The sequence below is a fragment of the Mus pahari genome, chromosome 18 (assembly GCF_900095145.1).
Source record: "Mus pahari chromosome 18, PAHARI_EIJ_v1.1, whole genome shotgun sequence".
Taxonomy (NCBI): domain Eukaryota; kingdom Metazoa; phylum Chordata; class Mammalia; order Rodentia; family Muridae; genus Mus; species Mus pahari.
Genome location: NC_034607.1, coordinates 37,424,389 through 37,442,636, shown reverse-complemented (window position 1 = coordinate 37,442,636; position 18,248 = coordinate 37,424,389). Strand labels below are relative to the sequence as shown.

The 18,248-nt window shown below is 42.5% G+C and overlaps 1 protein-coding gene across 2 annotated transcripts in view; it reads right to left on the bottom strand.

The window, feature by feature from the left end:
* The window catches only part of Myom1 (myomesin 1), a 111,941-nt gene that overhangs the window by 35,769 nt on the left and 57,924 nt on the right, over nt 1-18,248 (bottom strand). Inside the window, exons 15-21 of one of the 2 annotated variants that reach the window (XM_021217647.2) lie at nt 14,103-14,286; nt 13,602-13,776; nt 11,235-11,356; nt 9,639-9,929; nt 7,595-7,791; nt 3,677-3,803; nt 1,265-1,449 (exon numbers count right to left, since the gene is read on the bottom strand). In XM_021217647.2, coding sequence (XP_021073306.1) covers nt 1,265-1,449; nt 3,677-3,803; nt 7,595-7,791; nt 9,639-9,929; nt 11,235-11,356; nt 13,602-13,776; nt 14,103-14,286 — 1,281 coding nt within the window. The remainder of the gene's footprint in view (nt 1-1,264; nt 1,450-3,676; nt 3,804-7,594; nt 7,792-9,638; nt 9,930-11,234; nt 11,357-13,601; nt 13,777-14,102; nt 14,287-18,248) is intronic. The other variant, XM_021217648.2, reaches the window with a different exon arrangement.

Below are 18,248 nucleotides of genomic sequence, written 5' to 3'. Positions count from 1 at the left end.
TTCAATCTGTCAATGAACTTGAACTAGGGCACAGGCTAACTGCATAGAGTTTAATATATTTCAACATTCCACATTGAAAAATAATGCTAAGAAAGGAACAGAAACATTTCCTCGTGATAAAAATAGATCAGTCACCAGGTATCTGACACATCTGCAGTGACATGTAGGGGTGAGTGGCTGTGAGTATGAGTTTCTGTCCACACACAAGGAAGTGATCCACATTCCAGAGTCCAGTCCTGTTGTGACAGGAAGACATCCACTCTCCCATCACCCCAGCTCAAGGAAAACATCATGACAAATTCATAATCTATACATACGTATTCTTGGGTTTCTTTTCTTCTCCTATGATCTTTGTTTTAATTGATTAATTTATTTATTTACATTTCAAATGTTATCCTCCCTCCCCGTTTCCCCTCTTCAAACCCCAATCCCATTCTTCCTCCCCTTTGCCTCTATGAGGGTGCTCACCCACCCACCCACCCACTCACCCACTCGCCCACTCCCGCCTCACTGCCCTAGCATCCCTCTACACTGAGGCATCAAGTCTTCACAGGACTAAGGACCTCCCCTCCCATTGATGCCCAACAAGGCCATCCTCTGCTACATATGTATCTGGAGCCATGGGATCTTCTTTGTGTATTCTTTGGTTGAATGGTTTAGTCCCTGGGAGCTTCGGTGGGGGGGGGGGTCTGGTTGGTTGATACTGTTGGTCTTCCTATGGGGTTGTCCTATCCACTCCTCATTTCACATGCTCAAATTACCAACACAGGTGTGAAACGATTGGTTCAAATGCCGTATGCAAATCTCAGTGGCTACAGTAAAGTCTTCAGGCATTCTGTCTGTCTCCATCCCGGGCTGGGGAACAGCCTTCTTTGGCTCACAAAACACAGCCCACACAAGTGAGAGAACCTGGTGCTTACGAGCAGCACCTGTGTGTGAGTTAGGCGCAGGTTCAGTGAGCACACTCAGGGGATCTAGAGTAAGGGTGAGGTGAAGGTCAAGGGTCGGTGAACCCAGTCCAGTACGCTCTCCATGTTCATGCAAGCATAAAGAATTTGGGTGAAAGGTCACCCATGTTTCAAGAGTCAAAAAACAAACAAACAAACAAAAAAACAAACAAAAAATCCTTCTCTAATGACTGCCAAGAGGATGGAATCTTACCAGGAGCCCAAAATATGAAACTGGGTCTGACTCGGTCAGCTTAGTATTAGTAGTTTTCCTGCTTAGGGAGAGGAAGCATGCTCTAAATCACAGGGCCTCTCACCCTCAGGTACTTGTTCACAATGGCCGCCTCATTAAGTCCTCGCCATTGGTCATCTTTGGCACTGGCTTCCTTCAGGTCCACGAAGTAACCCGTGACTGGAGTCCGGCCTGAGTAGACGGGAGGCTTCCACTGGAGAACCAGGGAGTTCTTCCTGACTTCACTGAGCTTCACGCTGTGTGGTGGTCCTGCGTCAGGGAGAGAGAGCAGCAGAAGTCTGTGTACGTGAGGAGACTCGCTCTGAGTACACTCATACGTCACCCTTAGGGTCTCTGAGCCGACCCTCAGGATGGCTTTCTCTTTAGGAACCTATCAGTCTCCTGAAAGTAGGCATACTGCAGCCACTGCAAGTGTCCGTGGCTGCTATACAGCAACTTAATGAGCAAAGGCTGTTTTAGGGTAGACACAATCCTCGCTTATTTCGGTCACTCTGAGGGTAACTAGCACACATCCTCAGAAGCCTTGACAACTTTCTGAAGAAAAGATGTGTGCTGTGTGTATGTGGCTGCATTTTTTCCACTCTAAACTATGATGTCACCATGTGTATCTTTGTGTTACCACTGGCTGTTATCCAAGTGCATATCTTTTTTTTTTCTTTCAAAATAAACCAATTCTGTCGAACCCACTAATCAGAGTCACCTGACGTGACTCACAGTGACTCGACACCAACTGCAAACACTGATGCTGCCTTGCTAGGCTTCAGCCTTGCCCAACTGGCAGTTCAATGTTTGCCTTCTCATTTACTTTGGTTTAGCAATTTCAAGTATGTACTGTTCTTGTTTTCACATGCTTTCTATGGATATATATTTAAATGTTAGCATCAAATCGTATGGCATGTTCTGCTCAGCAAAGGGCTCTGGTGACCGTGAACTTGGGTCATCCTTGCAGCCAGTGGGGCAGTCAGCCTTCTCTCTACAGGTGGACTAGGCGCTGCTCTGTCACCTCAGGGAAGAGGGAGGTCACAGTTCAAGTCCTGACCCCGCCACTTACTTGTTCCCCTTGTGACTCTCCATGTGTCATTGAAGTCGCACCTGCGGTTAGTCACCTTCACAGCGGAAGGAAGGCAAAGCGCTGTGTTCTAGAACAGCTTCTGACAGCTGCTTGCCCAACGCTCCTCACTAAGTCAGGGGTGCGTCAGGGAGGTTGGTGGGTGCTTTCCTACTGAGCCCACCCTGCAACTGTTTCACCAGCACGGTTCCTGTGTGGGTGCTAAGTCTGTCGACAGTCACATTTAAACTTTAAGAACTGTAAGAATCTGGAAACAGGTCTACCTGTGTGACAGTGGCAGAAAGGACCTTTTAACACCTGACTCAAAGGCAGGTGTTGGCCTCTGCGTATCTGCTGGTGTTGAACAAGGCTTGAACCTCTTGTTTCGTTTTTGCTAACTTTGTATTCACATTTGGAAGAAGGAAAGCAGAAAGGTATTTGCTGAGGAGGGGCAACATGGTAGTGCTTCAGGTACACGGGGTTTCAGGGTTTCAAACAGAGGAATTTGCAGAAGAATGGATGGAGTGGGCAGGGTGGCTGCCCACACAGGTTGCCTTTGTGTGATCTGAAGTGTTCATAACAACTTACGATGCTAACAGACAGCTGTTAGATATGTTGATTATAAAACCAAGCAGTTCTCTGTGTTTGGGTCAGAAATCAATAGCAAAATTAAATCATCTACCATGGGCCATTACTAGTTGGGACCTTAATGACTTAGTAAGTCTGTTAATATTTAACCTTTATATGTGTTTGGTTTTATGGCACCATATGAGGCATAAACATTCTTACCTCTTCCTTTTCTTCCTCTTGTATCCAGCCACCCCCATGACGACCTCCAAAGCAGACTGTTTGCTAATCAGAATCCATGACTGTTGAGGGAAGGGTGTGGTATATGGACATATAGACACTAGGGCTTAGTAGAGAGAAGCCAGGCTCACAGCCCACTCTGGCATGATAAGCCAATGTAGGCAACTTAGTGGAGAGCTAGGAAGAAGAGGGAAGGCAGATAACTGGGAGAAGCCACCATCTCTGCCTGACCTCTAGGGGGGGATTTGGGTGCTGGTAGGTGTGTGCTTCAGAGAAGGGGAGAGCAGCTTTGAAGGATGCGGTGAATGGTCCTGGAAGTAAATCTGCAATGCTCTTAATTGGCCTTTAAGAGACAAATGGAAAGTTCCCAAGTGCTCACTTGGCTCAAAGTGTGTATTTTGGTCTCCCAAACAGGGGCTGAGCAATGGCAGCTATGGGTTTTAGTTGAAATAGGAGCATGAGGAATTTATTTTCAAGTTTACATTGCTAACTACCATTTAATGTTATCGTAAAACATTTTAGGTTAAGCACAGCAAGTGGATTCCTGTCTCTCAAGTGCCACCTAGAGAGCACCTCAGGTCATTCCAACTTGCCGGAGGAAAGGCACAGTCCCTGGCTTACCTGGAACAGCAATGGTCCATTCTTCACACTTGAAGCACTCGCTCACCATGGAGGGCGCTCCCAGCCCTGCAATGTTCATTGCTGACACTTGGAACTGGTACAGTGTGTTTTCCTTCAAGTTGCTGATCTATAACATGGATAACATCGCAAGCAGTTGTCAGCATTTTACCTATTTAATTTGATGTGGCAACAAATCCTACGGTGATCTAGTGTTTAACATGTAATCTATTGACTTCTTCTATTGGATACATCCTAGGTTGTAGCCTGTAAGCCACACCCTTTCATAATCACATCCCTGCTGTAATCTAAAGAGCATCTGCCCGTAACTTCAGCTCCAGGGAATCTGATGCCCCCTTTTGGCCTGTAAGGGTACCTGCATGCACACATTGCATATGCAGACAAGCAGGTCTGCATACATAGACACATAAATAAAAATAAAATTCAGGAAACAGTAACTGTGCCAGGTGTGGTGTTGTGCAACTTTAATCTCAGTACTTGGGAGGCAGAGATACGTGAGTCTCTGTGAGTCTGAGGCCTGCCTGGGCTGGATAGCAAGTTCCAGGTCTGTGGGGCTACATAGTATAGCCAAAAACAAAACAACAATAACAACAACAACAACAAAACCCCACAACAACAACCAGAACAATAAAACAAGACAAAACCGAAATAGACAAAAGACTCAAGTAATTCATAATCTTAAACACGTAAGTCAATAATAAACAGAAGCACATGAGCTAGAAAGGGGATAAATGGACTAAAATATTATAAGGTTTTATGTTTCCGAGATGAGAAAAAAACAAGTAGAATGATACCAGATTCTAAAACGTGTTTAACCACCCATAAAAATTCAACCCCAAACCACACGATGTGTCTTTCTCTCAAGGTTAAGTAGGAGGAGAGGAAATCTACTCAGGGTCAGTGTGATAGCTCAATGCATAAAGACGCCGCCGAGCCTGATGCCCAGTCAGACATCAATCCCCAGTACCCACAGAATGGGAAGAGACCTGACTCCTGCAAGTTGTCTGTCCTCTGACCTCCATGTAGGTGGGTGCACATTAACAAATGTGCACAAATGTTTTACATATTCAAAAGCAGTCAATGGATAACAGAAAAATACGGGCCACAAAAAGACCCAGCGGAAAGTACATAATATGGTGGTTAGCTTTAAAAAAAAGAAATCAGAAATAAGGTTAAATATTCCTAAGTGATACAAAATATAAGCTGTCAGGCCACAGAAACTAGTGTAATTCTATAATTCTATGGTTTGGTTTTGTTTGTTTGTTTGTTTTTTTGGAAGCAGAGTCTCAGCTAGCTCAGGCTAGCCTTGAATTCCTGTCCCCCTTACCTTCTCCTCTACAGTCCCAGGATTGTACACTTACACCACATGAATTAATTCTGTGCTATTTCTAAAACACATGAAAACATAAAGATACAGAAAGGTTGAAAATCAAATGATAAAAAGCTACATGCCGTGTAAACACCAACTAAAAGAAAAAAAACAAAAACAAAAACAAAAAAACTGCTCACTCTCACCAATAACTGAAACAGTGCCTTTAAGGCAAAACTTACCATTTGCACAAAAAGACTCACTTTGTCTTCCTGTAATCTTGCCATCTCGAAATATGTAAAGCAACATTTAAAAATGAGCAGCTTTTCTAGTGAGGTGATCTCACGGGTTTCTCTTCCTGTACTGTTCATACCACTCATTGGTATGAAATTATAGCTACTCTCAGGATAATCTCATTCAGTAACACTGCGGCAGGAAGCTTAGACGACAATTAGCAACAAAATCTAGGACGCGTATATATTTCCAAAAGTCTACGGGTTGTTTCTAGTCAATTAGTTGACTATACTAAGGAGAGACCACTAAGTGACCACTCTGACTCATTTTTTAAAAATAATTCAAATTCATTTTTAACAAACAAGGACTTTCCTTTCTCTGGTAATGCTGGGTACAAAGTGACTATAGCACATGGAATCCTGATGTTGGAATGCTTTTACTGTAAGATAAAGACCGACGACTGATGCTGTGGGCCAGCAGTAAAGAACTTATCAGTGGTGCATGAGGCCCTGGCTTCCAGCCTTAGCACTTCAAAAAAAAACCAAACAAGGTTGTGTGGTGACATATGCCTATGTGCCTATAACCCCAGTACTCAGATGTGAGGCAGGAGGATTGCTGCAAGTTCTAGGTTTGCCTGAGTTACATAGTAAGACCTCATATCAAAAAATAAAACAAGCATGCAAACAAACAAACCAAAACCCCAAAGGATCGTGTCTATAATGATCACATTGCCATTCCTGTTTCAGGTCACAGGTAGAAAGTAACACAGGAAAACGAAGCATAAACTATAAGATTTGGATGTGGAGAAATAAGTACATTATTTGCATTTAATAGGGCTATTTCTAGGAGATTCCCAAAGAACTTATAAATGCATTTTTAAATTAACAAAACTAAAACAGCTATATGTAAAATCAGTATATGTTACTTGTATTTATTTTTTTATTTCTGTGACTTGTCCTTTGACCTCCGCAAGCATGCTCCCCCACAAAACCAAAACCAAATGGAGAAAATTACTAATGCTCAATGGTTAGAAGAATCAATATGTTTAATATGTAATTACTCTTCAACATGCAGATAAATTCTATTCACCTTCCATCAGAATTCTAACAGGTTTTCGTTTAACATATTAATTTTCCTCATACTTTGTCTTGTGTGTGTGTGTAACTTAGTAGAAACCTAATTCTGTAATTTATACCCAAGGACAAAGAGCTAAGAGTGACCCTGAAAGAACAAGAAAACAGGAGAGTAGGTCACTTGCCATGAAACTGTGATGCAGAGATGGTCAAACTGACCAATGCAGAAGACAGAGCCCAGGACAGACACGAGTGAGAGGGATCATGGGAAGCGAGGAGTCTCACTAGGTGCTTCTGGCCAGCTGTGCCTCCATTAGGAGAAATCAATTCTGACCATCAGCTCACAACACATTCAAACTGCAAAGGTGAATTAGCAACTGAAATATGAGAATCGACAAGGCTTCTAGAACATAACCAAGTGCAGAATCTCTGTGACCGTGGCATAAGGGAGACCTTTCTGCTAAGAGTCACATGGTCATCGATTGTGTTAACAACACTAAAGGTTGCTGCAAGTCAGGAGGAAAACCATGAGGAAAATGAACAAGACTTTGAATGGGCATATTAGAGAAGAGTGTATAAAATGCAGCTTGTGTACAGGAGTCGATCCTGGAACTCATTTGACACTCAAATTATTCAAACTGAGAATGTTTGAATAGCCAAATGTGGGCAAGGATGCAGGCAGGCCAAGGATCCCACACGCTTCAGGAAGCAGTAGAGAGCTGTGCAGAAAACAGGAAGACTGAAACAGAGGCTCTAACTCAACAAGGCTAGTTGCCTAGAAGCTAACGCCTATGTGTATTAGTATACATGTGTGACATCATTGCTATAATGCTTGATGTAGCTAAAACTGCAACGGTAACTTTTATTCTGTTTAGTTGTCATCTCTGAGGCTCACTGCGTCAGTCTGATAACCTAGGGCTTAGTCCTGAAATCTTCTAGGCTCTGTACAATCTAATGTAGGCCTAGAAGGTTTTCAGCCTTTGAGACTTACTGCTGTGTAAACTCACCCTTCTGATCTCTGGCTGGTTAATTCAACTCAGCTGTTACGACTCAAACTCTTTTTTTTTTTTTTTTTTTTTTTTGGTTTTTCGATACAGGGTTTCTCTGTATAGCCCTGGCTGTCCTGGAACTCACTTTGTAGACCAGGCTGGCCTCGAACTCAAAAATCCACCTGCCTCTGCCTCCCGAGTCCTGGGATTAAAGGCGTGCACCACCACGCCCGGCTTCAAACTCCTCTTAAAGCTGACTGGTCTAATCTGGCCACAGAGGGACGTGCCTGCTTACCTTGTATGCTGCATCGCTGACGGCCTTGATGTTGGCTTCCCTCCATTTTCCTGGCACCTCACCAACCACCTCACGATAGTTCACATAATAGCCTGTAATCTCTGCCCCTCCGGTGGTATCTGGCTGCTTCCATCCAAGAACCATTGAGTCCCGAAAACTTTCAAGACAAGTGATGTCATAGGGTGCAGATGGCACGGCTGTCGCGAGACAGATAGCTCATGAGTAAGAGAGAGGCATTTCTGAGTCTGAAGACATTCACCATCCCCGCCTGGCACCACGGAAGAAGGCGCTAGACATAGGACGCAATGAAAATGGGAGGTGGATCTGAAACTTGGTACCTGGCTTGGCGTACAAGGAAAAAAAAAAAATAGACACTGAGAAAGTATTCTGAAGTAATCAAACTATGATTTTTTTAAAAACCTGTCTGGCAAAATGGCATGTCCTCCACAAAGTGTTCTTTTCCTCATAAGGCAAAATATTCCCCTCAGGAATCTACACTTTTGTTGTCTTGAGGTTTGTTTTTATTTGGCCTCTGGTGACAACAGAATTTGTACATATCTTGGTTTCTATCTCATTTGCTTATTTATCATCTCCATACAGTTCCAAATGGTTTGTATTCAAATATACTCATTCTGATAAATTTTGTGTATACTCCAGCCAAGAAAATATCCTGGAGCGCTTGTTAAATACACCTGTAAGGTTTTTGTTTGTTTGTTTGTTTTTGTTTTTTTACAGCACATGGCACCATTTGCCATAAGTCTCTCTCTTGGCGGATACATGTTTGTCACAGTATTTTTAACTCCTGTGCTTTTAAACCCCATGTAAGGCTAGGTAGCTATTGCTGCCTTTGCCAGTGCCCAGATAGAAAAAAATATCTGAAGGACATTTCAAAACTCCTTGTATATTTACATGGCTCTGCTGGTCTCCTTTCCATCCGACCACTGAAATGATAGTTTTCAATGACGAAAGAAGGATGCGGTGACAACAAGAAGTCCTTCTAGCTGTACAGCACAGCACAATGCTTTCAGGTATTTGTTTGAATTATAAGATTTACATAAATTATCCCATTCCTATTCAAAGCAACTTCAGGGAACAAAGAAGACCTTTGGAATAAAGTCATTGCATGTGTGTATGTGTGTGTATGTATGTGTGTACGTATGTGTGTATGTGTGTGTGTATGTATGTGTGTGTATGTGTATGTGTGTGTGTATGTATGTGTGTATGTGTGTGTGTGTGTATGTGTGTGTGTATGTATGTGTGTGTGTGTCCTATTTCAGAGCACTTATGAAGACTATCCCACTTATTCTTAATTAATGGCAAAAATAAGGGTTAAAAACAAGAAAGTAGAGAAATTATGAAAGTTGAGATGAGGTAGAGATTGGGAATGGACAGGAGACACTTAAAATTTATCAGTGCTTTGTGTGATATATTGTCTCCTAGAACACACTAACCCAAAGCACCCACTCAGCTCATAATTAGCTTTCTAACAATCTCCCATGAGTCCCTTCTGGGAAGGGGAATTATGGAATGTAGGTCTCCATGACTATAATACTATACCAAGCTTTTCACATCTGCCAAGAACTAGTGACTTGAATGAAATATGAACAGTTGCTTAAAAGCCTGAGGTTGGAAAATAGAAATTAGTAACTCTGGCCTTGGCACACTGTCACTTCATCATGAAATATTTTCCTGTGCATGTCCTGAGCATGAACATGTCAAAGAGCTCCACACGACCTGGTTGATCATCAAGCCCTTCCTACCCTCATGTCGAGGGTGTACAGCATCTTCCTGACTCACTCCCCCTCCTCCAAAAGGTCCTGTAAACATTTTGTCATGGCTAAGCCCAAGAAATGATGCATAAATGCGAACCCCACAAGGTGACTCTGATAGCGTATCAGGTCAAATCGTGTTGAATGACTGACAGAAACATCAAATCCAGAAGCGGCATGAGGCACGGACACAGAGGAAGCGTGTGATCGGACAATGAGAGGTGAAGGCAGTGATGGAGACGGATGGATGAAGAGCTGGACTTGCCGGTTCTCACCTACTGGATCTTCCTTCTTTTTCGGGGGCTCAGATTGACTTTGCTCCTCGGGAGCTGCCTCCTGGGGTGGCAGGCTGAGCTTCTCCTGCACTGATTGATTCACTTTACTTACTTCTGTCTGGCCCCGGCTGGAAGGGCTACTGGGTGGTGAAGGCTTATTAGGTTTGCTACTGAGCAATGCATCTTTCTGAGAGGTTGGTGGGGAGGCTCCATTCATGCCCCCCCTGGAGTCTGTTAGTCCACCAGGCGTATCACTCAGTTGAGGCCACACATCTGGAGACACTCCTCCCCCTACAGTCACCAGACAACAACAGAAACGACATGAGCCAGACCCTGTACACGTTACTCTTGGAGCAAAACAAACATTGACATTTAGGACAGCAAGCAGAGCGAAAATCAATCTTGCTTTAACAATTTGCACTGGGGAACACTTCAACTTCCCCGTAGATTGGAAGAGGAAGAAGAAGAAGAAGAAATAAGAGCAGAAACAAACCGCAGACAGAACGGGAACCATTTCTATTTGCAGAACCCAAAGGATTTTTAGCTTATACAGGAAAAAGCAAATCTCAGACATCTCTTGGGAGATAGATGTTCTAATATTCAACAGAACAGAGAAACGACCACAAAGTGCACAGACACAAAATTAAAGACACTAACTGTATAACAGTTATATAAATCATGACTGTTAGTGCAACAGTAATGTTGTACCTCCCAACCCATAAAACAATATGGCTGCTATTGTACACCTTACAGTAAGGCCAAAGAAGAAAGCTGGTATTAAATCTTGTTGTTATTGTATCTGTTGCTCTATATCTTGAGACAGTATCTTGCTATGTAGCCTAGGATCTTGAGTACATAACTCTCCTGCTTCAGCTACCCCAGTTGCTAGGATTAGAGGTGTATACCATTCCATCCACCTAATCTCTTTTTCAGTGGTATTGGTGCTTTACATGTCATAACTATGTGCTCTATGACTGAGAGCCATATTTAATCAAATATTTCTGTTGATATGTTAGCATACTGCACATTTTCTTTCTGTTTTTCTGAACTACCTGGATCCCTTACCCACTCTATCCGGGATTGGTAGGTACAACCCATATATACATACAATTACCTTTTAATGATGCTACTCTGTTGGTTAGTTTGCAAACAGAGATGAAATGTGTGCTTAAGCAACCACGTGTGTGTCAGCGACATGGTAATAGGATGTTAGGAAGAAGCCAGGCTCTGTCGCAGATGAAATGGCTTTTAGAAACAATTCGCTACAAGTTACAGTGATGTACCACTTCATGGATGCAGGGTGGCCTGCCAGGTCCCAGGATGAACATGAAGTTAGGATGGAGTTTCATACACTGGGGAATGCCTGAGGAAACTGGGATGCGAAGATGGAAACACTACAGATGTAGACACTGGTAAGTGATGGAGATCTGTAAAAGGTCAGCTATGGTAGGTTAGTGTCAGCTGGAGTCAAAGAAAATGACCGTTTAATGATGAGATCATGGAGTGACATTAGAAACTTTAAACTGCTTATGAAAATGATGGAAAGTTAGAAAACCTCAGTATTTTCCTTGACCAAACTGCATAAAAGGAACTTACCGATAGCTGCTTTGACTTCAATAGCTTCCGAATCCTGTGAATATTCGCTAAGTCCAGCTGCGTTCACTGCTCTGACCCGGAAAATATAGCTCTGAGCAGTTGTCAGTCCGTGACAAGTAAATCTAAAGATGAAAGAAAGCTTTTAACCCTGTCCTAGGAGGAATATTAGGGGAAGTGATTGGCAGCTTTACTGAATAATCCGAACAGCCTGGATCATTCTGAAAAGATTCATTTTTCAAAAAGGAGGAAAAAAAAAAAAAACACCGAGACCTTCCAGTAATACATGCACCTTAAACAAGAAGGCTATGTAGGCAATTTATAATTCTTATCAGTCAGAGAGAGAGACAGACAGAGAGAGACAGACACGGAGAAAGACAGAGGGATAGAGACAGACAGAGAGACAGAGACAACGAGACAGAGAAATCCTGGCTTCTCCTTTCTCCTTTTTTTATTTTTTTGTTTGTTTGTTTTTGTTTTTTGTTTTTCAAGATATGGTTTCTCTGTGTAGCCCTGGCTGTCCTGGAACTCACTCTGTAGACCAGGCTGGTCTCGAACTCAGAAATCCACCTGCTTCTGCCTCCCAAGTGCTGGGATTAAAGACGTGTACCACTACTGCCCGGCGAATCCTGGCTTCTCCTGAACGTTCATCAGAAGATGTTCAAGAGGGAAATAATAAGGCTAACTCATATTAATTCTGCATAAAAATAAACTAGATAGTATTTAAAATATCATTAGTGGGTCTAGCACAAATGAGGCACTTAATAAATAACAGGTCTGTTGACAACATTATAGGTATCCAGATATATACTTAAAATGTAAGGTACTGATAAATCCTGTCACATAAACCCAAGTACTACCTCCTTTATGCCAGGGAAGGAAACGTCACTTGAGAAGTCGCACTGGAATCTGGATCTAGAACTGCCATTTAGATACAAAGCTCCAATGACAAGGTATGGATCCGTGGTAGTTTCACATTTAAAACCACCATACTCCTCAACAGCTGCTATAGCTATAAGGAGCATTCCATGAATCACTGTAACATGAAAATCAGCCCTGAACACTGTTACCCAAAGGAAATAACAGTTCTGCTAAAGACACTATTACCACTCAATGTGCCAATGTTCAATAAAGGAAGTGGTATCTTTCAGTCTAGGTAGGGTTGAGCTGGTTTAGTGAATATTTATTGAGCATTTCGGGGGTCACGGCCTTGGACTAGTTATAGATATGAAGATGAGTAACACAGTGTCTGCCTTTCACTGGCTCTTGATTTTGTTGTTAAAGGTAGATGCTGGGCTCTGGGGCTTCTAAATGCCCCAGGATAGAGATGGAACGCCTGACTTTCCAGTCTAAGAAATAAATGCCGTGTGAGACATCCTGCCCTCTCCCTTTAACCTGTAGCCTCCAGTCTCCCAGGCTCTGGGAGTCTGTAGCCTTGGGAAAGGGCCAAGTAGAAGCTGCCCAAAAAGCCCATCAGATGCTGTCTAGGGACTCGTCTCAGACTGGTCCAAAACTAAAGCAGGCTTGCCTGGTTGAGAAAATAATTAAAAGCAAGGAAAAAACAAAACAAAACAACAACAACAAAAACCAACTTTTCTCACATCGAAAACAGATACAAAGAGAGGTGGAGAACCATCTGAACGTCCTTGTTTTGATGGGATTTTCTGACTGCTTGGTCCTGGGTTTAATCACGTTGATGTTCAGAATTTATAAAGGGCTGATAGTCTGTTCTTTTAAAATACCAAGGTATACACATGTAGTAGAGCATGTTAGGTCCTTAGAGTCTAATATTACTTTGCATATGAAAGGCCCTCGAGTATCATTGGAAAAAAATAATCGAAAGAATTAGGGAAGAACCATTAAAAAAAACTTTTAGGTGGTATTTTATGTTTCTTTTAAGTGTTTGACATTTTAAGTCCTTTTTCCCAAATATATTACGCCAGCCGTATTCATACTTAAATTCATTTGACTAGTTAAACTAAATGTGTATATGTCTTAATTGTCTTTAAATTGTATCTATATGTTTGGGAATGTGCCTGTCTATGGAGATGCCCATAGAGGTCAGAAGAAACTGTCAGATCCCCTGAAGCTGGAGTTATGGGAGGGGGGGGTGAATCTCCCAATGTGGGTGCTGGGAATTGAACTGAAGGTCTCTGCAAGAGTAGGATATGCTTTGACAGCCGTGTGTGTGTGTGTGTGTGTGTGTGTGTGTGTGTGTGTGTTTATTCTTCCACTAGATGTGTATACTACAGGTAGATACAGTGATCCTGGAATACGCATGTACACATACAAGTGAACAGGTACATGAACACACACATGTGCAAGTACACAACACACACATGTGCAAGTGCACACACAAACACACGTTACCGTGAGCCCTTCACCGGGTTGTTGTTGCAGGGCTCCCACTTGCCAGAGCCAACAACACTGGCCTCGATGTAGTACCCAACCAGTTCTTTGGCATCTTTGGACTCCTCCCAAGAAACAACCACTGAGGTATCTGTATTTCTACTTGGGATGATTTTGCCAGGGGCTCTGGGGATATCTGCATAAAGAAGAAAAGGGTGATCAAACTCAAGGTCGTTGAATACATTTCATCTCCATCACATATGCGGAAACACACAGTCATAATTATTTCTTGCAATCATATAATACATATAGTTGCTCTGTTTTATAATGAATTGTGCTGAAGAAGTGTCATTTAGGAAGCATTTTAGTAAATGAAATACCTGTGGATGCTGAAAACTGTATCTGCTGTTGAAACCTGTGATGTTTGCTTGGCACGAGCAAAGCCACACTATGTATTTTTGGTTTGGAATTTTCTCTCTTGACCCACAAGGTCACAGTTTCCTGGTCTGACCCTATACTTACCTAGTTTGTCCCCTACGACGGTCACTTCAGTTGTTTCTGAGGGCTCACCAACTCCTGCCGAATTTGAGCAGCGGACACGGAAGTGGTAAGACTTCCCCTCCACCAGGTCAAACAGAGCAAAGCGGGGAGACTTCACTGGGAGTTCTGTGTTGACCCGCTGCCAGTTTTCTGCTCCCACATCACACTGCAACAGGAACGCTGACATTACTGCAAGCCCCCGGAGCATGCAGAGGGCCTGTGCTTATTTACTGCCAACAATCTACCCTGTTTTCTAGAGCTGGTCTAGAGAAGAGGTACGGGGGGGGGGGGGAGGACATCTGAAAGCCACAGAACGCAGATGCACCGAATGCAGCTTTCTAGTGTGTTTGATAAACTATTTTTACACTTCGCTTCATGTGAATATAAACAAGCTATTTATCCACCTATAGAAGTCTTTACTTCAAGGATAGGGTTGATGGATTCGATAAATTATCTTCAATACTTACATTTCTGAAACATTGCTTCTGGCCGGCACTCAGCGGCCACCTCCTCTAAAACGCCTCTTTAGGTTCCCTCCCTTCACCATTTTGGAAGAATTCAGGGCCTTCTCTTGCCACCTTGCCTTGCTTTATTTAGTGATCAAAACATTTGTCACTAGTAGAAATGCATTTATTTATTGTGTCCTCTACCAGAAGGTGCATTCCACGAGCTCGGGGACCTCCTTGCTCGCTGTGCTACCTCAGCCTAGAGTGGCACTCGGAGTTTCTTCTCGGAATAAATGAACAAACGTGTAAGGTTACAGAAATCAAAAGATGCTCCTTTATGAAACGGCGCCCGAATTTTAGAATAAATCATAAAGTGCTTTTTAAAAAGACAAATTGAAAGATATTGAAATGTGTGGTGGCACATGTATGTTACCTCAGCCGTCAAGGGGCTGAAGCAAGAGGAAAGTCATGAGTTTGAAGACACAAAGGCTACAGTGGCTTCCAGGCCAGCCGGGACGCAGAACAGACTCTGTCTCAAAAAAAAAAAAAAAAAAAAAAAAAAAAATCAATAAAAAATGAAGCAATGAATAAATGAATAAATTCAATTCCTACAGTGACCTGGAAACCCCTGAATGTAGATGTAAGTTTACACGTTGACAGGACATAGCATAGTCAGACAGTCCAACCAGGCAGGGCAGTCTGAAGACAAGTCAAAGACTTATTACCAACCTTGCTCATGGTCAGCAAAAGCACAAACTCTGTTGCTCTTGCCTGAGTTTGTTACAGGATAAAAAAAAATAATTTTCAACATAATCTTCCAGAAATCTATATTTTTGTGAGGTAGGCTAGCTGTCAAAGATGACACAGAAGTTCCCAGTACTCTATTCAGCATGACCTCTGTTGACTTGACATGATGATTCGGTGGCATGGCAGAAGGGACTCAAAGGGTCTGGTCCCAGCTCGTAATGATCTGGATGACCTTGGAAGAAGAAATGGGTGCTCCTGGCCTCAACATCATCATCTGTATAACAGGTAAATTTAACAAGGTGGAACTCTGGTGTTCCTCTAGTATACTTCATGGTAAAGTGTCATTTGTATGTGTGATGTGCTCCTGTGAGTGTTGAGGCTCTCCCACATCTTTATATTCTTGGCATGCCTCCTCGGGGAAATACAGAAAGCGATTATTAATAATTTTTACTTTCATAATAAAAAACAATACCTGCTTTCTGCTGTGCTGTGGATGATATAACCCCATTATAATTTGAACCCCCTCAGCGGCACTACCACCATTATTGAGAGGAACAGATGTAAGCCTGGAAGCAGCCCAGCACAACGCAGGAGGATTCTCCCTGATTTCAAAGGCTCAGAACTAAAAGTGTATACAATTTTAGAATTGTGCATGCATGAATATGTGAGTGTGTGTGTGCATGCGTGTGTAAAATCTACATAGACTTCACTGTTTAAATATCCCCAACCTAAAATCTAAAACATTTTGTGTGTGTTGGATTGGATCATGAATTCAGATTTTTGTACTAGAGATGTTCATCCTCTAGCTGAATTTATGGATCCGTGCCAAGATTACCCATGTTCAAATCCTGCCTCTGCTTTGTATCTGCTGTGTGATTTGGGACAAATGATAAAAAATCTACCAATGACTCAGTTTCCTTATTTATAAAATGGGTACCATGAAAATAAAAATATGACCCTCACAGGGTTGCTTTTAAGAATTAAGAAGGTTAACTAACAAGCGTATTCATCACTCGGTCTCTGGCAAACACGGCTTATTTTCATTCCTAAAGATAAAAGAAGTGTGAACCAGAGTGACATTGACAGAACTGGGTTTCTGAAAGAGAAATGAGAGGAAATACCCACGACATGAGCTATCTGAGGCCAAGTTTGAGGCTGGAAAGAACACAGCAGGGTAGGGTAGTCTAAAGGAAGCCCTGGTTCGCCTAGTTCTCTTGATACTGAAGCCCTCAGTCTCCACCGTCTTAGCAATCCCGGGCACAGCTTCAGTGTGATTTACTATGGGACTGTGGCCCAACAGACCAGCGCACAGTTCATGTGCACACAAATCCCCAGGGCAAGTTCCAAATCAAGCGCAAGCAGGGGGTAGCTTAGGCGATCGCCTGGGCTGTCTGAGCATTCTAGGTTGGTGAAAACCATGTCAGGAGATCAGTAACCAAACCTGTCCAGAGGCCAACACCTCCCTCCTAAATGGCTCACCAGGAATAATTAGGCTACTAGCACAGTGGCTTGACATTTAGAAAATTCCGTAAAATGCATCCTAGGTCTCTGGACATCCTGGGTCTGTGTCCTAACTCCTCTGGCATCCCAGATGCTGAAAGAGTGGGCCATCCAACTGAGCATGCTGGGTTTTTTTTTTAAAAAAGTATTTAATTATTTAATAGCAGGCGATATGTATTTTGATCTGGGAAAGTTACAGACTCTCATGGAAAAATTCAGATTGACGTGACCAAAGGAAAAGGTCAACAGAAGCCAGTGCCGACTCGTGTGATTAACCATGTCTCAGGGTGGGTTGTTGTGAGTCATTGGCTCAGCAATGTGGCCATTATAGTCCCAGGGCTAATTCAGAACCTCTTCCTGTGGAGTGTGTCAAAGAAATGCAGTGAACGTGGGTGTGTGTGGAATACACCAGGAGGCACCCATTTAGCTATTGCTCTATCGTTGCTTCTATTAAAGTGGAAAACGCTTAGGGTACCTCGCAAGGTATATTTTATTTGCGGATAACATTTATAAAATATGAAGTTATACGCATACGTTTAGATTTCATAACTGCACTCGTGGAAGATGCCTATGCCGTACGGGAAAGTGTCACAAGTTTATTGTTAGCAATTTGCTGGAAATGAGAAGGGGGCCATCCCACCTCAGGGACCTCTGAAAAGTTCACTGCAAGAAAAGTAATGAATAATAAAGAAAAGCCACAGGCCCTGACATGTGTTACTCTGGTGAAATTAGTAAGAGCCACCAATTTGAGGTAAATAAAAGGCTATTAAGATGTTTACATGTCTTATTAGTGAAAAGGCTCAGTGTGGATAAAGGTCACTGTCATCCTGAGACCCACATGGAGGATGGAGAAAATTAACTTCTATAGTTTGATATCTGGTACATGTGATGCCCATGGGCAAACACTATATATGTATGAGTGTGTGTGTGTGTGTGTGTGTGTGTGTGTGTGTGTGTAACATAATTTATATGCATATTTAAATTTCGTATATTGAAAGATCTGTACATCATTGGGCTGGCTAACACCCTATCATGGGGTAGGCAGTACTCATTAGTTAGTGGTTGGTAGTGAATGGGGTGACATTTTCTTTAGTTGAATAGCCACTGGTAAGGCACCTATGTTCTTATAAACAATCCCCAAACCATGCTCCTGTAAGCAACCCTAATGAAACCCATTGGGTTACCCAAAAACCCAAACAACAACAACAGCAACAAAACCTCTAAAAACAAAACAAGACAATAGGACAGAGAAAGAGGAGGGTGAGGGTGAGAAGAAAGGGAAGAGAGAAAGATATGAAATTGCATGAAAATGCAATAATGGAACTCCTTTTCTTTTCTTTTCTTTTTTCTTTTTTTCTTTCTTTCTTTCTTTCTTTTTTTTTTTTTTTTTTTTTTTTGAGACAGGAAATCGTGTTAAGTCTGTATATGACCAGCC